This window comes from Tauraco erythrolophus, chromosome 1 (genome assembly GCF_009769465.1).
Source record: "Tauraco erythrolophus isolate bTauEry1 chromosome 1, bTauEry1.pri, whole genome shotgun sequence".
NCBI classification, from domain to species: Eukaryota; Metazoa; Chordata; class Aves; order Musophagiformes; family Musophagidae; genus Tauraco; species Tauraco erythrolophus.
Window position 1 is genome coordinate 65,829,256 of NC_141465.1, and position 26,057 is coordinate 65,855,312.

Genomic DNA, 26,057 nt, shown 5'->3' on the forward strand with positions numbered 1-26,057 from the left:
GTTGGGGACCCCAGAGCTGAACACAGTATTCCAGGTGGGGTCTCACAAGAGCTGAGGGGCAGAATCACTTCCCTCGATAGCTTATTCCATGGTTAAAGTTGTTGAGAAAAAGCACTTTCGCTACTGCACTTCATCCTGCTTTTTAGTTGCGTTGCTCAAAGCAAACATGTTTGTTTGTGGGGCAGGGTGGCAGCAGCAGTGACTCTTCACAAGTGATGAAATTGAGGAACGTGGTTTTGTGGTAGTGAGAGAAGCTGATAAGAACTCTGCTTAGGTGTGGTGTCTTTGGTGGTTTGGGAAAAAAAAAAGCTGGAACGATTTTGTTTCTTCCATCTGCATAGTGATAACAGATGAATCTGATTGCATGGATTACTGTCATTAGATGCTGAGAAAGGAGAAATGGGAAATGCTCACAGTGATTTCGTAACACAGGGAAGAGATTTCTTCCATTGCATCTAGAGCATGTGGATTTAGGAGCTGGCAGTGCTGATACCACTGGAGTGGTAGCAGATGACTTGTATAATAAGAAATTCAAATGCTTTCCTACTTTCTGGAAACTATGTCTGCCTCATGATCATCATCAAAACATAGACTTACCTGAAGTGGCTATTTTCAATTCATTGATGGTCTTTGAAGATCTAGAGGCATATTCAACAGCAGTAGCTCTGCATATGGAAAATGATGTAAGAAGATATTACTGCCATGGCAGGGTCTGCTATCTCACTATCGATTTGATACCTACATAATGGTAGAAGAAGATATTCATTTTGAATTAGTGTTACTATTATGCACGCTAAAATAGCTACCCAGAATGTAAAACCGACTCACAAATTTACGATTATGGACCTGTTGTATGCCTGTAAAAATTTAAATAACGTTATGCATATCAACTATGTCCACTGAAAGTAGCATTAAAGGAACTGAAGTCCTTGCGTTGAACTAAAATCAGACTTCCTAAAAAATACCATATTATAATTTCTAACAGAACATGTGCTTAAGAAGGAAAAAATCTGAAAATGCAGAGCAAACTAATGCAAAAAAAAAAAAAGGCAAAATAAAACACAAACTTAATGCTTTTTTGTTACCTGTAGCAAAAGGACTTGAAAGCAAAGAAAATTGGTAAATATTTTTAAGAACTAAAGGTACAGAGTAATGCTTCTTTTACTGCTTGATAAAAGACTGTCTCTGCCGGATGTATGCATTGGGCGCTCTAACTGATTCAAGGTAAGAAACCAAAAGCAGCAGTGAAAGCAGAACCTGCAGCTTGCTGCAGTGCTCCTGAGCTCCAGTGCTAGCTGGTGATGGGAGCAGAAATTTGCTCTTTTTTAGTCTACAGTTGCATGCATTATATTCTGCTGAAAGTTTATCTTACGTGAATTATTTATTGGGGTGGATTATGTAAAGGATTTACTGCTTCAAGAGTTTGAAACAAATATGTAATGAAAACCATGATGTGTCCTACCTTTTGGCAGATTTTTCTGATATGGTGGTTGTAGTAAAATATAGCAAGGCTGAAGACGTGAAGAAATCTTGCTGGTTTTGGTGCACGTTGAGTGAATAGATTTGTTCTTTGTATTTTATTAGAAGTTTTGTGTAGTAGATACTCCTCTTCTTCCTCCCCATGTGGTGTGTGCATGTGCTTGAAGGTATAATTTGACATTTAGAGATTGCAGAACGAGTCTTTATTTTAGTCACAATTGTGTTTTGAAAAGATAAAAGGATCACCTTAACTCAACATGGCTGCACGTACCGGTGTTCTTGGTTGTATTACTTCACTCAGCTGTCACCTTCAAGAACCTTTGGTTTGCCCCTCTTGAAGCCAGTTATGTTTCAACATGTATTCGTGTTTGGCCTCATAGCAAGCCCAAAAATGAGCTCCCAAGGTAGTTTCGTCATTGCCTATTAAAGGGAGTCATCCCGTTGCTGGTAGCTCTTCCTACACCCTATTCTAGCTGTGGAGGCAGAGCCTTTTGCTCTCTTAGCATTAAAAGTATGTGTCTGAACCCTCAGCTCTTTTGATGTTTGTTTTTTCCATAGAATAAAATCCTTTGAGCAATCTGCTAATTACGTCTCTTCTTCTGAGGCAGTGAAAATAGAGTATGTTTTTTTTTTCTGAATAGTGTCTTGTACTGGACTACTTGCCTTGCATGCTCTTCTGACCTCCTTTCCCTCAGGTTCCTGGGAGAACTCGCTTTTGCTGAGGTAGCAGAACTGAGGCCACCATGTGGGTCATCTTGTTGCACCCTGCTGCCTGGATTGGACCCTTCCCGTAAGCATGTGCTTATGAGGGGGGATGTGGTGACCACAGTTCTTCAGAAAATGAGGTCTCTATACGTTCTGTGTGCTGTCCTCTCCTTCAGCTTCACATCCCAGCGTGTGAAGGCGGTAGCAGAGAAGAAACAGCCGACACTAGCTGATTTTGAAGTCTTGTGTATACCTTGTTTGGTGTGTGTATAGACAGATCACCTTCTAAGACCAAACTAAGATGGCTGACAAAAATCAGTAATCGGGGTATGTACTCTCAGGGACATCATTTTCCAAAGAATTCCAGTGACTCAAAGGACAAGTGATTTGTCTATACTGAAGTGACAGTGGCTGCTCTTCCTACAATCTTAGCACCATTGAGGAGTTTCTTCTTATTCAGATGTGGGTATTTCCTCCAATATCCATCCCTAAATAATTCTTTCAATATTACTGGGTCTATCTTTTTGAGGCCTTGGGCTGTCTAATGTTTAATATTCTAGGGTCTCTTGGAATATTGATTTGTTTCTTTTTCTCTGTGTGGGCCCGCTTGGGTTCCATTGCTTTCTGTTCCTTAGGTGTTTTGAAGACCTGAACAATAGATGGCTGTTCTGTGACATGTTTTCATACCGCACAAACAAAATTTCTAGAATGGCATTCATGCCAAAAAATTTGGCCTTTGTATTAGAATACGCAAGAGAAGATTTCCTTCCTACCCAGCATAAAACCTGCTACATGAGAGAAAATGCCCACCTCCGTTGTTTTTAAGGAGGAGGGTTCCAGTGGCAGAGACAGCTTACTTTGAGAGTCACTATATAAAGGTAAACGTGATTGTTTACTGACAAGTGGTTTTTCTGTGGTCTCAGCAAACAGATTTGGACAGACACCGCTCTTACTGTGAATGAGTGGCCAGGTGGACATTCAGGGGTGCTGTTTCTGCTAGGTGACTATTTGTAGCTGTATTTCACACCAGAAGATTGTTGTAGGACTTTGCCTGTAGGCCATCTAAACTTTACGCGACTGTTGCCATCGCTCTTGTTTAGCGGTCTTTGGGACCTTGGAAATGAAAGAAATGGAAAGTGAAAGAAAAGAGAAGGGGAAAATGTATTTTATTGTAGTGAAAATGCCGTTGTTCTTGTACATAGGCTCTACCAATTTACAAACTTGTAAGATATTTTTTGAATTGTTCATTCAGGAAGTTGTTCTCCAGAACAGGAGGTAAATTTATTACTATATTACTTACTAATTCATCATTGAGTTTTGGTCTACAGAATAAATTGTTTTAGTCTGTGAATTGGGGGTTTTGCGCTTTGACTGTGAGGGCCAAGCCTCAGAGGAGATGGGCTATTTTGTTAAGCAAGCCATTTTCCCCTGTTACTTCCCCTTCAGTAGTGGGGAGGTCTGGTTTTGCGTATGTAGTTGCAAATAACCTGAGAGCCCTTGATTAGTGAAGCTACAGGCATCACAATTGAGAGAAGTTAGTAAAGAAAAGGTGGTATTTACTTTGCTTTCCTTTCCTAAAAGGAGCTTTGAATAAAATTGCAGTATCTGACAGGCTTCTAAGGAGTTCTGAGATTGCCAAAGAAAAAAGTAATAAACACCTTGGATTTTCTTGTATTGTAGTATTTAATGTTTGAAAACATCAGTGTAGTGTAGCATTGTCATCTGACCTTACGGTATGGTTACTAAGGCTTTACATCACGCTTGGTGTTGGTATGGGCTAACTGAAATGGAACACTATAACCTCAAAGAGTAGCTGACCATGTTCCATTCAGGAGGGACTATCTTGAGCTTTTCGATACCGAGAGATTGCCTTTCTTTAGTCAGTGTTTGCATCATTGTCTTCTAATGCATTTCTTTGCATGAAGAGGCTGTGTAATTACTGCTTTGTAATTTATCTGTTCAGGTTTGGGCTTGATGATCTGAACTTCAATCTATATTTGTAACACCTATTAAGCCTTTCATTTTCACGTACAGAATTGAGGGCAAATCTGAGAAAACAAGAAGAAATGAAAAGACCAAGTTAATACTATAATCACCCATATCCATAATAGAATGATTTCATCTCAGATATCTAGAAGAGTCTTTAAATTGGAGGGTCATCGTCTTATGTTCAGGGTAGTCTACTTTGTACTTGCTATATTACATGTTTTTTAGAAAACAAAAAATTGAGTGGTTTTTGTATCCAGAGCAAGTTGGTTTTGTATCCAGAGCTGTCCCAGGCACCTCTTTTACTTCATATAAATGTGCGATAGCTAAATATAAATAATCTTTCCATCAAATGCTGGAGGAGGAGGGAGAACATAAACTGTTGTATGCTTACTGAGGGACAGGAGCGTGTATTGGGGTAGACGGTTTGGAGCACCTTGTGCACGTTAGGGATTTCTTTGTCAATATTCTGTTAGCATTTGTGAAGGAGAGGCAAAACGGTGTAGCTTTCCTTCTCTATATCAGGGGAACTGAAAGCACTGGAAGTCCTACAGGGCTAGTGTGTCTTCTCCCCACACCTTATGAATCTGCTCTTAGAATGATAGGACTGCCTTAGGTTTAAGGTAGTCCTGGTTATTTTTTCTTATTGAGGCGTCCTACCAAATCAAGAGAGCATCATTAATAAGATTATGAAGTAGGTGGAAATATCTTGAAATTATCACTATTTGAAAGCAAAGACTGTGTATTTAAAGCAAGCTATCTTCAATTTAGATTTGTAGACAGAAATTGGAACCATAGATCTTGAGAAACCCCATTCGTTTTATATGCCTTCTGTTTGAGATTGACACAGCCATTATCCTATTCCATAGAGGACTTAACATCCCAAGGCCATTTTAAATTTGCATAGTAAGACTTCATCTACTTCACTTTTCCACTGGGGTAAGAACATACACGAGCCAGTGGATGGAAGCCTTTGGATTGTATGTTTGACACCTTTGGAAAACTCTGTCCGCATATGTCCCTGTAGTATATCTTTCGTTTTTTCCTCTTGCTCTAAAATGCTTTGGGTACAGGAAACTTGTTATCTGGTGCTGGAATTTGAGTGTGCCTTTCCTGACAACAGATAGGCATGTTAACACAGTTGAAATTACAAGAATTAACGCAGTAGTTGTTTTTAATACAGTTGAGTTGATTTCTTTATGGAAGCCTCCATACCAAATAGTGTTTGATGTATGGGAAACTTTGACACTGCTTCTTCCTGTATTTGAAAAACATAATGATAAAGCAGCCTTGTTGGCAAAATGTCAGAATCTGACATTTAAATAAGAGTTTCCATTTTCTGATTAGTTCTAGTGTAATTTTTCTTGATACTGAGCTGCTTAAAGGAGATACAAAAAGTCATTAATAGAGCTGTAAGGCTTCATTTCTGTATCACAAATGCAGCTGAAGATTTCTGGAATGTATAGCATTGTCCTTTAAAGAGTGCTATTGATGGAGGTGTTGCTTCTAAAATACTAACTATCCCATGTGGATCTTGGCCTTTGAATGGTCACTTGGAAACTGAACGTGCAGGTGGAGGGGGAGAAGAAGGGGTGGGAGGTTGCAGGCTGAAAATTTGCAGAAATGTTTAGTTTTTCTTTCTACGTAACAGAAGAAACTTCAGTCTGCTGAATTCCTTCTCAATAAAGAAGCAAAGACAAATGAATTTAAAATTATAAAAATAATAAATAACATAAAACTAAATGAATGCCTGATCTGGACATTCCAGCTATCCAGAAGTTATGTGTTTGTCTCTGTATTGAGTGAATTAATCACTTCATTTACATCATTTAATGTTTAAGAATTTTCCCAAAAAGATAATTACTTCTTTGTTAATACGTTTTGTTTGTTTTAAAAAGAAACTGTACACTTTGCATAATTATTAACTATATGCATTAATATGCAATATAATTCAGAGCCTTAGTATTAGGAAATTAATAACTTATTTGGTAAACAGAAAAGGATCTTTTTTTTTTAACTGCATGTGTGCGAAGCCAGATGGAATTGCAATTCTATTAAAATGCACAAGAAAAATAAAGATTTTAAGAATCTCAAATAAAAATTTGCTAAAACATTGAATAAGTCTTGCCTCTAAATAAAAATAGGTTTTGATAAACTTGCTTGTTTCTGCTGCATCTATCACAAAACCCTTGATTAGTAAATTGAATGAGAAATTCTGGTTACCATGTCTTTGAAGATTTTTAGAACTGAGAGCGCTGTTCTGTAAAATTTGGGGTTATATTTGGGGGGAACTAAACCATATTTGCATCTCAGCTGAAACAGATTTCTTAACTTTTTGTGTAAGTCACTAAACAAATTACTTTTTGAATGCTTTTTCTAACTCTTTCAGAGATTACTGTTATTATTCAGTATTTGAACAAGTTCTTGCTCTAGGGAGTTTTCCTAGCTCATTTGCTTGACTTCCTTAAATTTATTTTGTTTTGCTTGAATGTTTCAACTGTTCAATGGAAGTTGTCTTAATAGATTATAGTAATGTTAATTTTTTCAGCTCTGGAGTGCATTGTTTCAATTTTAATGATAATGGGTTTATTGTTAAAGAAGAAAAACATTATTTTAAAAATCTGATTTAAAATGAAAATATTTTTATAAAAAAACATACTATACTTATGCTTTTTGTGGTGGCTTCTATGATCTTTTTTTTTTTTTTCCCCTCATTGTAAAGTACTGTTTAAAGGATTTTACTTCAGAAGAAGGATACGCAAATTGAGATGTATTAACATTTGTATGAAAAATTTTACAAGTAACTGCTTTATTGTTGTTTGGTTTTTAATTCAGAGAAGAATGGCCAGTAAATGTAAAGACATTTCAGTTGCTGGATAACTTGTAATGACAATGACAGATTTTTTTTTTTTTTAAATTATTTTTCCCCATAAATAAATTTTCAAATACTCATTCATGTTATGTTTAAAAGCCATGCTTTTACAGCCTGTGTGAGAGTTGTGACAGAAACTGAAGGAACTGTCTGCGAGAACTTTTCTCCCTCGTTCCTCCTCTTTTCAATACCTTTGCTTTTATATATGGGTCGGTTTGATACTGAATGGCTGCGAACTCAAGTGCTGAAGTTGAGCATCGTGCCGAAAGGCGTTGCCATCGAGTGTGAACTGGGAAGTTGGGCAAGGGTGTTGTCACGTGTGAGGAGGGAGACACTCAGCCCTGCAGCCAGGGGCTGAAGGGCATCCGTGTGCTCCTGCTGACCCATCAAAATCGGCCCAGCGTTGCGTTCATCTGGCTAAAATCACGGCAGTCAGTCAGCTTTTGACAGAACTGGGTGTCACGGGTTGAGTTTTGGGCACTAACCTGATGGCGGAGCAAGTCTCTCTGAGGAGAGCATGGCTGGTTTGGGCACTTTGGGGGCTGGTGAGGAACCAGGAGGTGGGAAGGCAGGCATCCTCGCTAGCCCTGCCTGCCTTTCCAAGTGGGCAGAGCATCACGTTTCTGTTTCTGGAGATTTAAAGAATAAAAACCTCTGCAAAATTTAGTTTAGAGAGATAAAAATGAAATATACAATTTTTTACCCACCTTTGACTGTACGTAAATGTGCTTTTAATTCAGCTTTAGTGTCAGTTCTTGTGTTTTGACTACATGATACAGGGTAATTTAGGTTTTTTAATTGAGAAAAAGCTTGTCGTGTTTGTAAACTGACTATGAAAGAAGGTAACTGGCAGTATTTGATGTACTATTAATTCAAAATATCTATTTGATGACCCTTATCATACTTGAGGTTTTTTTTTCCTGATTTATAGCTTTGTGATAATATATAACAAATGATGGAAAACTAATTTCAAACGTAAAAGGTTGAATACATGATACAAAAAATCAGTTCTGACTTGTTACGAAAAATAATCTATTAAAATGTGTAAATATAGCAATAAAAGAAAATATATAAGAAGTTGTTTTTCTAATTGCCATGAGAAGAGGGAAGGTAACAACCTTACTCAGCAGCATTTGTTATTTTGTTTCCAGCTGTATATTTAGGCTTACAACTAGCTTCCCCGAAAGTGATACAGGATATTTGAAGGATGCTGTTTCGTAGAAATCTAGTCCCTTAAAGAGGAAGTAGCTTCCAAGAACTGGGTTGTATTGAGGCACTTTTGTTCTTGGTTTTGCAGGGTTTTTACAGTTTAAAGGTCACTTACTTGCTGAGGACGGGAATCTTTCCTTAATTGTTCTCGATATTTTAATAAGAAGTTGTTGGAGGCTTCTGAAGCAGTCACATCTGGCGTATTTAGTGGCATGGTCTCTTTCATTGAGTTCTGGATTGAAGAATTCTGTTTTGGAAATTGTTTAGTGTTGCCTTTATGATTTCTCAAAGCAATACAGTTTTCTTGTGTTGCACCTTTTTTCTGAAAGGCCTTTTTTTTTGTGCTGTGAATTTGATTTGATGTGCAGGTAAGCTGCAGAAAATACTTTTGCTCATGATTTATGTATTAAAATCAAAGAAGAGTTTAGAAAAGATAGGTTGGGATAATTCAGATGACACTAGTTTTTCTTGCCAACTATTTTTCAGAAATTGACTTTGGGTATTGACTGACCTTTTTTATATATAGAAGATGGGAGAATGGAAAAGTCAGTAATCTGAGGTATCAAATAAACTTAAAATTCCTTTGGAAAAGAAATGTTACTGTATTTAGTCTGTTTAAAGTTAAGCCACATATGAGATGTAATAAATTTAGGGAGCAGTCTTGGGAGGGGGATGATAGACAATTTGACTGCAAATATCTTCAGTGTTTAGTGCATGTTATTCTTAAATAGAACTTAAAAAAATAAATGTGAGTATGGATAACTCTGTGAAGGTGCATTATACAGTCACGTCAGTGAATCTGTTCTTTTGCTTCTGGGGATGAGCAAAAGCAGTTGAAAACCAAAATGTGGTCATTCCATGTTTCAGGAAAGGACACCAGCTCACAGGAGCATGGAAAGACTTGTCAAACAAGTCTTTCTAAAATTAGGAGAAAATATCTGTTTTGTAAATGGGCTTTTTTCTGGTAAAGGTAGTACGTAATATAAAGCATAATTAGCAAATGGAATATGAATCTTGACTAGTGGCAAAAAAATCCCTTTCCATACAACTGTTATGTATGAACTTGATGAAAGTTGTAAAGATAATTAAACTTGTCTATCCTAAGCACCAATTTTCATAAAGATCGTAGGTAAGCAGCCATGTTTCAGAGCCTTCATTGAAGGCAGAAGGAGGAGAGGGGAATCCTTCTTTTGATTTTAGGAGGAGAAGGCTGGGCAGTTGGGGCATCTGCACTGTCTGACAGGTGGCCAAGCTTTGGGCCAGGAGCATGGCAAAAGACGTAGGTAAGGGCAAGGGAACTGGCAGTATCCTAGCGTTGGGCCAAAGGAGGGTGACCAGAAGGAAATTACACCGTTTTGAGGTTTGGGGATAGGGGAGGCTAAAGATGTTTCCTGGAGGAACTTAAGGATCATGAGGTGGGAAGGCTGGAAGAGCTGCAGGGAGAGGGTGTTGGAGATGTGAGCTGGAGGACCTGCTGGTACAGCGGGAAGGCCATCGCAGGGACAAGCTGGTAGCGAAAGGGTGCGAAGCTGGGGTTTGCGCAACGGCAACTTAAGAGACAGGAAGCAAATTCATAGGAAACAAGTCTTCCTTCGGCCTGCTGCTCGAAAAACAAGCTATTCTTTAGAGCTGCAACTGAGCGAGGAAAGGAACAGGGCACGGAGTAATGAAGGAGGCACGTTTCGGAGTCTCCCCAAGACTAACCTCAGGGCCAGAGGATTTCGTCTTCACTGCAGTGAGAGGGAGGATTTGCAGTGGATCCCTTCTCTGGAAATTATGCTAACCAGTTTTTTTGTCTCAGTGTTATATCTATCTAAAAATTAAACCTACTCACGTCACTTGGCCACTTTTTTGTAAGAAGGAAAATGAACTAGTTCAGTGTGGGTCAGCTGTAGATTGTGAACAATGTTATTTCCTACAAGATGCCGTGACATAAAACAGGCTTTCTGCTGCTTTCCAAGGCTTTTGCTCTGACTCTTTTCCCCTCACTTGAAAGCCAATCCATTGCTTTAGATTTCTCCTTACAACAGCTAGTTATACCTGAACTGTAACCAATGAGTCAGAATGGGAAAATACAGTTGTATTTCACTAGTAGATAAGTTTTCATTAAAACAAAGAGAATAAAAATGCCAAAATTATGACTGCAATCACAAGTATGTTTGACTCTTCCAAATGTGACTCCTAAAGCGCTTGGATGTTTTGCTTTCCATGGAATTCCTTACATGGGTTTCATTCCATTTGGACATAAGAATAGAGATACCTTTATAAATAGTAGTAAGTGAACATTTCTGTTAGTAGTGAGTAATGGCAGTGTTTACTTTTCCAGAGATGACTCATGTAGATTGTACTTTTTTTTTAATGGAGTTGTGATTTTTGTCATAGATGCATATGAAGTTTATAATCATCCTAACTTTACTCTTGCTTAGCTATGACTAGCCATCCTACTAAATCGTATTTTTAGCCTTGTTTCCTAAGGAAGTGAAGCTTACAGTAGTCATGCTGTCACAGTCAGCTGTCATCGTCCATCCATCTGCCCACCCTTGATAACTCATCCAATTTTAAGCAAACTTGACAGACTGGCAGAGATAAACAAACTAGTTTTCTCCAGCTCGGTGGCTGAGAGGGTCATTGCTGGTGTCCCTCACTGGAGCAGAAGCCAGAGCAATCCCACCCAGCCCTTTGCTTGGTCCAGGCAAGGCTGAAAGGCAGTGGGGTGCCAGGCACCGTGCTTGGCTGGCCAACCCAGTGAAGGTAGGGAGGGCAGCACCAGGGGAGATGGAGTGTACCTTGAGGGCAATTTGGAGATTGCAGTGGGGAGCTGGAGGTACGATAAGGACCTGGGGATGCGAAGGCAGTCATATGGTAGGGGGGCTTATTGTGGATCCTGCAGGAGATGGAGGAGGCAGAGAAGGAGTAGTGCAGCAGGAGGTGTAAGGAGAAAAACAGGAACAGATTTCCTTCGTTCTGCTTGTGGAACAATTTGTTTCCTCTTCTGTCATAGACGCAGTTATGAATGTTGTATCCTCACAGAAAAAATGAGTTTGAGATAATGTTGTGCATGCCCTTTGCTGTGCTTGGCTGCAGATAGGTCTCTGCATGGTTTGTTACCTTGGTCAGACCAGCTGGAAACGCAGTCTTTGGTGCACATTGCTGCTATTGCAAAAGGCTAATCAGTACCATACTGTCAGCCTTAAAAGTTTGCTTGCATTAAATGTTATGCTTAAACTGAAGAGCTTCCACTGCTTTTATTGATAAAGAAAAAAAATGAACTTTCTGATTTTTTTTTTCCTATGTTGTTATGGTTTCTGTTCAATGGGGAGGATAGACAGAAACATGTAAAACACCAGACACAGCATTGAAAAGTTTGTGGAAAAAGATGCAGCTTCTGAAACTCCAAGTGAATGAAAGTGCTTGGATCTTAACGTTTCGCTAAGTGTTTAGACACCTTTATCAGACTTCAGAATTCTTTTTTGAAAAATTTTTCTTTCACCAGTTTGTCAACAATTTTTTCTCTTGATATTTCAGTTTATGGCATTCTCTTATCACACTGCATCCCCATATCTCAGTTTTCTCTGTACTCTGATTTTCAACTAGTTTTCTCCTGGCCAGCTACTTAATTTTATCTGCTGGTTTTCTTTATATTATTAATTGTTCTGCTACAATTCCAAGAAGTGGTGCTGCATATCTCCATTACAAAGCACATCAAACCCAAAGCTTTTAATCTGGAAGTTTCAATCTCAGTGTAGGGCTTTATGTAGAGTGTAGCTATTGAAACACAGTTGCTTGTTTTCCATGAAGTCATAACAAGTAATTTCCCAATGACCCTTAAGTTGTGTTTGTTTATATCACCCTAATTTAATGCTCCTTAATTCTGATACATCCTTGTCTTTTGATTGAAAATGATCTCTAAACTGATGAAAATTTCCAGTCTTGGCAGAGATCAGAGCCTGGCCGGCTTCTGATTAGCGCTTGCTTGGACACTCTTTTCCTGCGATTGTCTCCCTTAGTACAATAAACTGTTCGCCCTCATTTTGCCTGAAAATGCAGCCACCAGCTCTTGGCTGAAATTATGTAGTTAGAATGACAGTAGGATGTAAGCAAGCTCCAGCAGGAAGCAAGGAGCTGCTGGGGAAGGTCAGGAAACACTTTAGGATCATCAGAATTTTCTGCCGTCTTCTGAGACCTTAAGACTGTTTTAATTAACATATTTAACCCTTCTAGTTAGCAATCCCCACATGGTCGTGTGTGCACCGTTTGTCTGTGCTGTACAGCTAACCCTGTGCAATAAACCAGGTAGTTTTGCACTGAACAAACACCTTTGCTGAAGATATTAATTGTATATGCATGTAGGTATATATGTATGTATATTTAAAAAGTGAACATTCTTTTCAGCAGTGGAATGGCCAGATTAAGTAGTCCTGAAGTAGACTACTTCATAAAAATGAAATGGTATTCGTTTCCTTATATCAGATTACTTGAAGAAAGAAAAGCAAAGTCTTATTTTTTTCTTTTTTTTTTTTCATTCAATCTGCTGTAATCTCATTGTGTCTCACGTGAATCTCTCGCCTGCCAGCAAGGCTCTAGGAGCATGGAGAAAAGTACAAAAGCTCCTATTTCTGAGTTGGTTTTTGCTTTCTGTCCCCTGCATGACATTTTGGGTGTTGCTTGGTTTGTGCTGTACTGAGACTTTACCTTTTGTTTTCAGAACTTTTATAAGTGAATTTCACAAGAGGGCTACTTGTTCGCTTTATCTTTCCATTTACATATACGCTTAAGCAGTTCTCGCTGCAAAAGTTTGAAAAGTGCACCAAGTGTGTTGCACAGTTTTTCTTCCATATTTAAACAAACATTAGCATGGTTGCTCTAATTTAGAAAAAAAAAAAGTTACATACTTACTGTTATTGCTGTTTTTTCTGTACATTGTATTTCATGCTATAATTAAAGCCGGGACAGTACATCAGAATTTACAGATTATAGGGGAACGTATGCAAATGACCTTCCTCACCGTCAGGTTTACGCTTTTACAATACGTGACAAAACGTAGATGAAAGAGGTGTCGATTTTGAAAGGGAGCTTGCAGTTGGAAGGAGGAGTTGCAGCTGTAGCTGCCTGGGGACTGACTGAAGAATGGAGAGAGTAAAAAGTAATTTGCAGGGAAACTTTAGCTTTTATTGCTGTGCTAGTTTATTTTTCTAGGTTTTCTTTCATGTTTTGCTTGAGCCAAATTAAAGTCATCACTAAAATTAAAAGGCATGATCATTTGGCTGGATTTTTAAGAGACATAACAGCAAGCTGTGCAACGGTTCCAGTGATTAGCTGTTCTCCTAGTGAAGAAACCACCGGTTTTAAGTGTGTTTAAAACTCTGGTACTTCTGGGAAGGGAAGAGGATCCTTATAATGCAAATTGCTCCTTACCTAATGGTGCATCAGCTGGATGTTAAAGATAATCACTTAAAGGGGTTACTGTTTCTTGACTGTGTAGTGTTACAGAAGATGTCTCCGTTCAGCAGTGTTGTTGAAGTGTCGGAGGAGCATGTCACCGAATCCAGCGTTTGCAGTCTGGGGACAGGCATTCCGAGTGACCACTTTGTTTGTCTCTTTAACAGGTTTGGGAAAAACTAAGCGAAAGACAAGCACGCGAGACGCCTCGCCCACTCCTAGCACGGACGCCGAATACCCATCCAATGGCAGCAGCGCCGACCGGATTTACGATCTTAACATTCCAGCCTATGTGAAATTTGCCTACGTTGCAGAGAGGGAGGATGAACTGTCCCTGGTTAAAGGGTCCCGAGTGATTGTAATGGAGAAGTGCAGCGACGGCTGGTGGAGAGGTAGCTACAATGGACAGATTGGCTGGTTTCCTTCGAACTATGTTGTGGAGGAGGTTGAGGAGGCGACTGCAGATTCACCCAGCTTTCTCAGCTTAAGGAAAGGCGCTTCCATGAGTAACGGCCAGGGCACCAAAGTACTCCACGTTGTTCAGACACTGTATCCATTCAGCTCTGTCACAGAAGAAGAGCTCAATTTTGAAAAAGGGGAAACAATGGAAGTCATTGAAAAGCCAGAAAATGACCCAGAATGGTGGAAATGTAAAAATTCCCGAGGGCAAATCGGTCTTGTTCCTAAAAACTATGTAGTAATCGTTAGCGATGGTCCTACCATTAACACTTCCCATCCGCCTCAGATAAGCTACACGGGACCATCTTCTACAGGACGGTTTGCTGGAAGAGAGTGGTATTACGGGAATGTTACCCGACACCAAGCGGAATGTGCCCTCAACGAAAGGGGAGTGGAAGGAGACTTCCTTGTTAGAGATAGTGAATCTTCGGTAAGTGATACTCAGCCGATGTAATACCCGATGCTTGGGCTATCGAGCATGGCAGTTAATAGCTTCCCTGTCTGTAGTAAAGGGCTTCTCACCCTTAAAGAAGCAAGCAACGTAACCAACCCCTACGCTTACTGCTTGTGAGAATCAGTCTGTTACTGAAATGCGGTGACATTTACACTGAAATTTAACAGCTGTGGGCTGTATCCTTCAGGGTTTCTTAATTAGTGCACAAGCAACTAAGTATTTCGGGCTCCAATTTCACTTTTCATGTGTTCCTCATATGCAGTCCTCCTCAAATTGACAGTGCTGCAAGATAAATATTTCTACTGAATTGCAAATTTGGTCATAAATTTGATTTTAAAGCTAATTTCAAATGGGATCTTTGCATTGGTCAGTTTTATTCTGCCTTGAATTGAATAATAACATAGGTTCTTTAAACCATTGCTTAAAATCCCATTTTAATGTCTTTATGCTCTACTTGGATTACTCAGGTTGTAGTAAGGTAAAGTTATTGTTGTATCTAGTTGATAAGATTATGATACACAACAGAGACGGTCAAGTCAGCAGCTCATATGCTTTGTAAATTGAGCCTTGATGAAATCAGAGGGATGTGAATAATGCCGATTAGGGATCATTGTAATTCTGAAAGTTCAAATTTAAAATTGCACTGAGAAGCCCTTCATGTATGCTGAGGCTGGAGAATTCATAGTTAAAGCACTCAAAATTTAATTATCCCTTGACTGTATTTTTTAAAAGGTGACAGATTTTAATAACTCCCTAATACATCTTTCAAAAGCTACCAACAAAAAAAAAATCAGAATTTGTGGTTAGGGCTTTTCTGCATTTGTTTGAATTGTAGGGCCATTTCATAAAGACAGATTGTTGTTTAGTAGATGCCTCCATCTAAGTATTTTGTTGCATCACTTATAAAAATTCAAAATTAATATAGTCAGTTATGTTAGCTGAGTCTTCTAATTTGAACATATGGTACTACTAAGGTAAATGTACCTTATACAGCTGCGGACATCTATATGCCGTATTTGAATCAGGTTTCACTGTGCCTGTATTGTGTGGGCTATCCTGGTTTACAATATGCTTTGCAAATGAAAACCAAAGCAGTGTCAACTGCATACAGTTTGGGCCGTAGTATGGTTTTTAGAAGATTTCTTGAGTCTGACCAAGGTTGTATTGATTGCATACATCATTTCTGGTTAGAGCATGTGATATTCTTTATCGTAATCATCTACAAATTGGTGGAAAAATGTTCCCATATGCATATCCCTTGTGTAAATTATTTCAGTAACTAGTCAGTAGTAAGTGTTGGCATGACTGTATGCTGGAAAACAAAGAATTTGCTTTAAGTGAGGGAGAGAATTAAGCTTGAACTCAAATTTGGAAGTAAAGATCCTTCTATCTTCCAGTACTCTTTTGGAAGCATGTTTCATGTTTTTATTTGCTGATTGTGATCTTCCTAAATTACTATTTCAGGTATTCAGAAGAGGTCCTAGAATGAAGGCAAAATCTGAGGTAGTCTTGAGGCAGACTCATTAGGTAGTGCATACTCTATCCCTTTAGAATAAAACTTCTTTCCTAACACGACTTCAATAAACTAAAGGCAGCGTTCTAGACGAGCAGAATCCATATTCTGAATTAACGGAGCCTGCATTTTTAATGTAACGACAGTAAAATTTGGGATTCAGTGACATGTTGGCTCTTGGCGAGGCAGATGAACAGAGGCTTCTAATGACAGCAGAACAAGAGCTGAAAGGCAAGGAAATCATAATTCTGTAAGATTTTTCTAAACCCACATCAAACTTTGCATTCTAATTTTTGGAAAGCATTAGTAGTCTATTATTATTATTGAAGTTAGGACTCTTGCTATTCCCTGAAATTTTTACATCACATGTAACTTTATTGACAAAATCTAACTCTGTAATAGTCCGGAATGTTTTGTTCTGGATACAGTATTGTCTGATTAAATTTCAGGCATCTTTCCTTGATGAATGTGCTCTGCAGAAGACATGATAGCTGTCAAACTACCCTTTCTTTGAAGCCCTGTGTCATTGAGTTCCTATTTCTGCTCTTAGTTAACTATAATCACGAAATGAAGGCAAATGCAGATAAACCAGAGGAGAACAGGAGGAAAAATAGAAATTTGGAAAACGTGACTGAGTTACAGAGGTTGAGAGGAATCATGTTTGTTTAGTCAACAGAAGAAAAGACTGAGGTGGGGCATACAGTCTTCTAAAATGTAGGAAGCCTCTAAAAAGATTATGGCAATCATTAAATAACAGTAGTTCAGCTGTCTCTTCAAGGTGGTGTCCTGTCTGACAGGGGCAGGCGGCTATACTGGATGCAGTGTACTCTTGGTGCGTCCATCCAGCAGGTAGAAGCTTGCTTTAGATCTGGATGCTGCGTTTTGGGTTAATTTGAGACAATAGATATCAATTTTCTTCTGTCTTTTGTCAAAGTGCCAGAAGGACAGTTTGAGAATGAATACATTACTTAAAAAATTGCCCAGCCGTTTCTCACTGCACACCATGTCACGGTGACCACCCTGCTACAGCTTATTTATTTGCTCTACCTCTTGAGTAAATGAATTTGCTTGAAAGGACACAGTAACCTTTTAATTTAATATGACATCATAACACTAAACACACTCGTATTCAAGGCAGTTTCAAATTTGCTGCCTGCATTGTTGCTGGGGAAATTGTTGCTTGTGGAGCACAAAAAGATTCATTCAGAATGTGGTCTTCAAGTTGTTTCCAGCATCTGACACTTACTGGAATCCCAGAAAATTTACTCAACTCATATTACAGCGAGTGTTTTGCACACACGCAAAAAAAAATGTGCTGAATTGAGGAACTTATCTTTTTTTTCTTTTTCTAATCTTGATCTGGTCTTGCAAATCCTATCTTTGGGGATTTTTGAGCAATAAGACAGACTGTAGTTATGCATGTAAATGCCTCCTTTGTCTTAGTACTACTTGAGAGTTTTAGTTTTTGCTAGGTTTAAAGAAATATTTTACTACATCTCAAACTTTTGTCTGCCCTAATCTTTGTATATCATACCGTCGTAAAATTTGTTTATGTGAATTATAAAAGAATTGGGGATTACTAGTTTGGTTTTGTTTTGTTTGGTTGGGTTTTTTTTTGTGAAGTGCTAGGAGTGATATAATAAGTGAACAGGCATACTTGATAGCATTGGGAAAAAGATCACAAAAGATCTATTTCAAGCTTCTTATGTATGGAACAAAGAAAGATTTCAGAAATAGCTCTTAAATTCTTAACCGTTGCTGTATTTCACGGGCATGACTACAGAGGCTGTTCACGCTGTGGCTAAAAGTCACCAGGAGCATCAGCACAATCAGAATGAAAGATCTTGATTAAAGAGACCAGGCTGAACAGAATGAAGTTGTCAACTCTCTGATTTGCTCATCTTTCCACCAGACCAGCACTTCCCATTACATTGTGTTATGAACCTACCTATTAAAGCTGTGGATACAGGGGTTATTCTTTTCTAAAAAGGACCATAGCTAAAACTGTGAGTCATCCTGCTAATCCCATGCCTGATTTTTGACCTGTTTTAGAGTTTTCTATAGCCTTCCATCACCATAGTTATGGAAAGTCATCTGTATAAGTTTTGCTTAGATTTCTTTGACTTTACCTTTCATAGCTCAGTAACAAGAGCATTCTTGGATAGAAGGCGGTTTGTATATTTCTGTGTTTACTTGATGAGACTGTCATGTTTTTCCATTTTGAATTTTAGTAGATACAAGATTTTACAATGTTTTTCTAGATTTAACTTACCAGATGTTTGTCTCACAGCTACATTCCTTTAGCCAAAAATATTCTCCTCAGTTACACTTAGATCTAAGGGATGCTGCCGTGGTGGAGAATCTCCTGAGATGAACTCTGTCAGGTAGCTAGAAGCCTGATTATCTTCATTAATTCCGGAATACTATTATTAGAACCATCAACTTGTTTGAACCATTTAAGCCCATAGTTTATGTAACAGGCACAGTTACCTACTGATAACATTTTTGCCAACTCTGTTATACCTAGATAATGGCACCTTAGTTTTGGAGAGGTAAAGGAGTAGACTGAAGTGGAACATACCTAGTTAGAAATACTACTTGATTTGTTCTTTCTGTTGCAGACTGCTCAGCTGATTAAAAACTGAAGTTTATTGTCTCAGTTAAGTAGCAGTCCTGAACACAGATTTAATCTATGCAGTCTCTGTACAGTCACTTCTTACCCTTTTTGAATTGCAGGCTCTTTAGCGGCCAGATTTTTGTTCTCTTTGTGTAGTACCTAGCACAAGACAAACAAGTCTTGGCTGACATTGTTGGCCTGGGTTGGGTAGATGATCGTCATGCTTTGAAGATCCAAGATTCCACTGGGGAGAGAAACAAATCTGGAAGGAAGAGGTGTTTTTGTTCAGATTCACCCTGGGAAACAAGTGTGCTTGCAAGTGCTGTAGCTAACAGTAATAGGTTGTGGCCGGTGATGAGGGAGGACAACCACACCACACCTCTAGCTTCTGAGCAGATCCTGTGCTGCAGATACCCTTAGACTTCAAAGGAAGCTTCTGTTAAGACTCGTAGTCCCCTTATACTCCACTGCGGGTGGGTGTGAAACCAGCGATTAGACAAACACCACTGCTCCAGAGCCCTACGATGTCTTTCCGTGGAGCAGGGAAGATGTTATTTTTCTCAAACCAGTTCTGTTTGTTAGCAGGAATGAGCTGTGCAATTTTTTGGACCGTTCCAGGGGCAATTATTCACTAGGAAGTAATGGCCACCTTCTGCCAATAGAGTCACAGCTATCAAATTACAGTAACTGATCCTGAATGGGGTTGCAGGGTATTGCATTAAGGTGATGCCACGTATTGTAGATGTATTAAGATGATACTGAAGATTGTAAGGGAGGCTGGATTTGTGTCAGTCCACTGAGATCGCATTTAGCTTCTGTGCTTTTTGTCCAGTAATAGTGACAGCAGAGGGAGGAGGCACAGGTGGAGAGCTTGTTTGCTTTTTGAGGTGCTCATTCTGTAGCGTTCAGGGTGTCTCATATTTTCCTGGGGTTTTAATCCTGCAAGTGTTGAATGGAAGCAATGAAACATGGCAATTGTTCAAAAACTGAAGCATTTGTCATGCTCTGTGACATGCTGTGATTGATAAGTACAGTGGAGAGGAGGAGAAAGTTTATCTTTAAAAACAGGCTTAAGGAAGTTTCCTGGTGGTTTATTTTTAAATGGAAGAATAGAAATGTTATTAGAGCTGTATTTGAAGATCGATAGAGCTAATTCATGTTTCTGACCTGGTGAAATTGATTTTGGAACATGGTGAACATTGCAGAGAGGAAGGGTATTTGTATGTATTTAAATGGAGTGGAAGGGATAAGTAAAGGAATTTTTAATCCTCCCAGATGGTTCTTTCCAGTCTCTGACCTTAGACCTTTGAGCTATGACTTGTTGTTTGTTTTTTTTTTTTCGATGGGTGACCGAGTAGGAAGAAGAATGAGGAAAAACTTGAGTATGGACGTGGAAGGAGTTGGGGACCTCCAGGCCAGGCTCACAGATGGAAGCTTGAAGGGTCTAGAATAGCCTGAAAAATGAGTCTTCCATGGAGGAAGGCTATTGCTGGGTGGAACTGGATTGAAAGTGGGGGAGAGTGAGTTATGGGATCAGTAAAAGGCTTTCAGAGGGAGTTATTTTTCCCAACGTTGCCATCTATGATAAAATTGTCTTGTTTCATTCTCAACTGGAGATTGTAAAGAGGGAACCTTCTTTCCTGGTTTTCCCTTGTATTGCTTTATACCTTATCTTCATGATAAAGTTTTCCGTCTTTTTTTTGAAAAGACAGTGAAGTTCCAGACCAAAGAAATAAAATTAAAGGAGCATCTTCCTGCCTGTCGTCTTCCACATACTGTAGGTATCAGCTAGCCTATGGTCATCTTAGTCATAAGCAGGAGTTCAAATAAAGGTATCTGAAACAATTCAAAGTAGTGCTACACCTGGACTAGAGAGCTGCAGATGCATAACAGCTAATCTTCAATTTTCTGGTTTAGGAATTGATTTAACTTCAGGTTTAGGTCTTCCCAATTATGATGGTACATAAATACTTGGAGGTTCCCTGCCATGAAGTTATGCTCTGTAATTCTGTTGCAGAATCATCGACTGTTCTATAGATTTCAGGGATTAAAGCTTCCTTCTGATGTGCCTTTATCCGGTGTATATGAAGCTTTTATTCCTGGAAAAATTAGTGTGCAAACATCCAAATGTAGCAATTAATTTGAGAGGGAGAAGGGAGAAAAATTGGCCAGCAGTTGAAACAAAATAGCTTAAACAGTAAATAAAATAAACAGACTTGGAGGAAATCCAAGGAGGACAGCAGGGAACCAATTCAAGCTGCATCGAACCAACATGCTTTGAAATGGTAATGTTAAGAGCAGTAGTTTATCTAGAGATTTTTTTTAAAGTAGTCTTTTTAACCATTTTACATGTTTGTTAGAGTGGGAAAGAACCAAAATAAAAACAAATGCAAGTCCAGTTGCTTTTGCTGTTTGTTCTTGCATCCTGTAGAAGTTACTACACTGAGGCCAATAAAGGGTTTCAGGATTTTTGCAACAGCTGTTCGAGCTCTCCCATCTCTTTGCACCGGATGATGGCTCTCAAAAGAGTTAGATCAGCCTTTCCGCTTTTTTTTTTTAATTAAGTCAGATCATGAAAAGAATAAACTTTGTAACATATTCTGGAGAAATAAGCGAATGTCTTGTATTTAAGCATCAGTGTAATTACAAGCTCTGAGCCTGGGAAGAATGGGCAATAGTTCAGGAGAATGTTTGTTTGTTAAAGTTATAATTAAAATGGCAGGAAAGGTATTTAGTGTCTTGTGTAGATGACCTCATGAAGATCTAAGTCTGGCCAGTGCCTGGGACATAGGGCAGTAGATCAGAGGTCTAAGACCTACTCTAGCACCCCTCTCTATGTCATTAGCACATCTTTTCTGGTCTAAAGATAATGATTCTTAGCAGATGCAAGGATCTTTGAAAACTCATAATTTTGACATGCTGAAAACAACTGTGCTTTGTCAGAAAACATTAAAACTTTGTTGAGCGCAAAGTGATTATTTCACTTATTTTAAACCTGTATCATAACATCTTTTCCTGTTCCTAAAAACAAAAAAAAATGTGTTCAGTTCAGATTATGAACTTCCCATTTTTAAGTCCTTCTATTTTAGATGAGAGTCCTCTGGTTACTGGTTTTTGTTTGGCGTAGGCATTGCCCATGGAAGCAGCAGAACTTAGTCAGCAAGACCTGATCATCTTTTTGAATCCTAAGCAGCTGGTCTCCAAGTGCTCCTCTCAGTGCTGTCCTTGGAGAGACCCTATGGACCTGCCTGGTGGCCTGTGTTTAGAGCACAGCGATCAGCACGCTGCCCACAGCCCATGCCCTACGTGTCTGCTCCATGAGCCCAGAGTTCCAGAGCTTCATCTGTGCGGGGCTGGGCTTTGTTACCATCTGATGGCTGCTGCTGCCTGGGGCTACGGAGATGTCCATTGCCACAGGTCCTATGCCTGAGTGGTTATGGCTGACGAAGGGTCTGTCCACACTGCCTTTGGGGTCTGAATGGCAGCGCAGTGTTGGTACAACCGGGTTAGCCTTAACCAGGAGGGCAGGTGTTGGAAACAAGTCAGTCTTGGTGTGAGCTCCATGCCGGCTTGTTTGTGATGCTGCTGCGGCTGGGATTTTGTGTTGGAGCTAGCCGGCTTAAAATAGCAGTTTTCAAGCATGGGGCTAGGGATAGATGACAGGGCACAAAACATCTTGGGTGAAGCGCTGGAAACCCCAAAGATTCGCTATTAGACATCTTTTTCCATCCCTCTCCCCAACCCTCCCCAGTCCTCTCCTCCTGGCAGTTGTGGAGGATGTTGTGTGGATTTGGAGCCAGTGGGTTCAGAACAACTCGATGCCTGAAGCTGCCTTCCTGCTGGAGCCTGCACGGACCCGGCCAAGGCCCAGTGGCACCAGGTTGTAGATGGAAGAAGTAATTCTCCTATGGATGTTAGGTAAAATAATTTTTATAGAAGCGTTACTTGTGGATCTGGAATGTAGTGGCTTGAGATAGAAGAGTGTTAGTCCAGAGGTGCAAGGAGGCAGCTACTGCCTTGAGCAGCACAGGAGGGGAAGAGCTGCTGCCCAAAGCTGAGGTGCAAGCCAGGGGGGCTGAGGCACAGCCAGACCAACAGGCGCAGCGGGAGCTTTGTTTGCACTGGGCGGGCAGATGGAGTAGGGACGGAGGGCAGAGAAGGCATCAGTACTAGAACAGGTGAGGGGGAGATGCAAGGGACAGCATTTTGGGATAGACAGAACGTGGGGGATGTGTGGGGCAGAGAGCCGTGTCATTGCAGGAAAAAAAGACAGCATGCCTGAGAAAATACTGTCCTTCAGCTTATTTGGGTATGTACTCAACCATGTACCTGACCCCCCAAGCGCAGTGCAGAGGACTCCGGAGGCTGTGGTTTCGTAAACCAGAGTCTGGAGACAGCAGTAACGTCTCAGGGCTCAGTCCTGCTGTGCCGCAGCTGCGCTGGGGGTTGTTCGTACAGCAGTGCTGTGAACCAGATGGTCCCTTGTGGGTTTTGTTTGGCCTGGACGAGTTCAGGTTCACAGCGCCGGCCTGACCGAAGCAGCAGCATGGTGTGAGGGAGGACGAAGCGGCTGTGGGAAGGCTGTGTCTGAAACAGGCACGCACCTCCCAACGGTTCCTGCCTGAAGCCGTGCCTTCAGTGGGCAGAGACCCTGCAGCAGGACCTCCGGAGACCCTGCAGCAGGACCTCCGGAGACCCTGCAGCAGGACCTCCGGAGACCCTGCAGCAGGACCTCCGGAGTCCCATCAGGCGTTACTTATCTCCATTAAGTACTTGCTACAAGCTCTGGTGTGTGCTTTTTGGTTTTTATTATTCCATTTTCCCTCTGGCTAGTGACACCTGCCTCCAGCCACCTCTCATGGGGCAAAGCCTGTACTCCCATCTCTACAGCCAGGCAGCAGCGGTTGATGGCTAGAGATGGAGTTTGGCTGGAAGCGAGGGACACTGTGTCCTTTCTACCCTCCCATGGCAGCATGTGGTACAGAAAGCAGAATGGTCTCATCCCGGCTGTTTGGATGCCAGTGCTCTCTTCGTTAAAGCAGCCCATCACCGAGACGAAGAGATTTATCACGTGAAATTCTTCTGTCCTGAAGAACTTAAGTGTTAACTAAGTTTTGTCTTTCGCAGGCAGTGGTTTGACGGTGAGATTTGTACTGCGTTTGTATTCTATAGCTTTATCCTTTTTTTACGAAAAAGGTGTACTCGATAGGAGAAATTATTCCCCGTACAGGCGGTGATGAAGATAAAAGGTGAACGTGGTTTTTGCCTTTTGCAATGCAAAGCCAGAACAGCCCTCTAGTGGTCACGGCTCTGAAAAAGGTGATACGGGGAATTTCCTTCCTCTCACCAAGCAATAATGCAGTAATTGCTTTCTCCAGGGCTCTCTAGCAAGGAGACCATGCATGATGAAAGTTTTTCCCCTTCTCCTTGATGTTCTCTTGCTTCTAGATTGAGTAACTAAGATAATATTTGCAATTCAGTCATGTAATTGGCAACTTCAGACTATGCATCTGGGGAGCTTTCACTTAACTGACTTAACTGTGCACGTTAATAATGATGGCAATTATTTATTGAATAATAGACTGTTGGGTTTCTTAAGTAGCTAAAGCACCGAGCTGTGGAACAAAGACTAGCATAAATTACCATCAACTATATGACACAGTTCATTCCTGAAACCACAAAATTACGCCTTCATTTTGTTCACTTTTATGTAATTCTTTTTTCTTTTTGAATTCTTCTCAACAGCCCAGTGACTTCTCGGTATCTCTAAAGGCATCAGGGAAGAACAAACATTTCAAGGTGCAGCTCGTGGACAATGTCTATTGTATTGGGCAGCGTCGCTTTAATACTATGGATGAGTTGGTGGAACACTACAAAAAGGCTCCCATCTTCACCAGTGAACACGGGGAAAAGCTATATCTTGTGAAAGCACTTCAGTGACGTTGAAGATGGACTCGGCCGCCTGGGCCTCTTATAATTTACAAGCCTTAGGTCCTAAATTCACTTTTATAGAGGAGAGCAATATCTGAAGCAGGCTTAAGGAATAGGCTCTTTCTAAAGTGTTTGCTCTGTCGGTTGCTGTTTGTCCTTTTTTTGTTTGCCTCTTTTTGTGTTCCAGTTCTGTTAATCTCCGACCACCTCCCTTCAGGTTGAGAGTTTCCCTTGGGTGGCCGTGGCGAGCACTCACCTTCCTGGCTGAGTTCAAAACTCCCCTCTCCTGTGTACGTTTACATAGTTAGCTCAGATCAAGGAGGGGCGTTTTCAATTCAAACCAGTGTTGACCTGTTCAGGTTGCTCACGCAGGCAGAACTCTCCGTTCAGAGACATCGGGCACAGTTTGAATGCACTGAAGCTGCAGCTGCTGAAGTGAGAGAGAGAGTAGACATACCAGTTGTGGCTGTGAGTTCTGTAGCTATATCGCTTACCGAGTAGTATATTACAAAACCTCCTAGTTCCTAGAAGCACTCTTTACACTGTACTCTGCTATTACATTGCCTCTCTGACTCTTTGTAAAGAGTACACTAATTAAAAGCATTTTGTAATAGTACTTCTTAAACTACTATGGTAAGATTGTAGTAAAAGAAAACTATCTAGTGTATTTTGGTCTGTATTTGCAACAAAGAGAAATTTTATTTGAAAGTTGATTACTAGAGAAAGAATCATTGAATTGTAAAGGCTGAATGTTTTGATTATCTACAACCAAATGTGCCATCCACATAATGCTTTTTCCTCTTGCCCTTGCTTGTTTGAATTAAACGATTATGTATTTAATTCTCAAAGTAATATGTATCTGTAGCTGATTGTTGACACTAATACAGAAGATTAATAAAAACTGATCTTGGGACGGGGCGGGGTGGGCTACCAACACTATAATATATATTTGCTTTACAGAAAGAAATCTTCGGGTTTTACAGAGGATGGCGTGGTTGGTAGGAAGAGACACACAGAATGTTTATGAAGAAAATGCATTTTTTCCTCTTTTCTTTACATTTAAACTCCTTTATGGTTTAAATATACAGTCTTTAGATGGCACATTCCTGAGATTGAAGAAGGGATCTTGAGATCTCAAAATCTTGCATACTCAGTTTTTTGGATATTGTAATAAAAAAGGTATTATGTGATGATGGAGTATTGGATTTATCCTTGGGTGGTAGTCCTGGTGTTGCTTTAGCAGGTGAAATAGAGTGAATAATGACTCTGTTGATCTTGGAATTTGCGTGGCCTAAAAAGAAAATTACTACAACTGCAGAGGACAGTTTGCTATGAGGCAGTGTCTAACGGGCCCCATGTTGCTTGATTCTGTGATAAGTACGCCTGTTTATAG

The 26,057-nt window shown here is 40.1% G+C and overlaps 1 protein-coding gene across 3 annotated transcripts in view; it reads left to right on the plus strand.

The window, feature by feature from the left end:
- NCK2 (NCK adaptor protein 2) overlaps nt 1-25,854 on the plus strand; it is an 86,519-nt gene extending 60,665 nt beyond the window's left edge. For 2 of the 3 annotated variants that reach the window (XM_086619601.1, XM_086619610.1), the window contains 2 exons: nt 13,858-14,579; nt 24,479-25,854. In XM_086619601.1, coding sequence (XP_086475727.1) covers nt 13,858-14,579; nt 24,479-24,673 — 917 coding nt within the window. In that variant the 3' untranslated portion in view covers nt 24,674-25,854. Of the gene's footprint in view, nt 1-13,367; nt 13,395-13,857; nt 14,580-24,478 lie in introns of those variants that run through there. The other variant, XM_086619617.1, reaches the window with a different exon arrangement.
- The last annotated feature ends 203 nt before the right edge of the window (nt 25,855-26,057 follow it).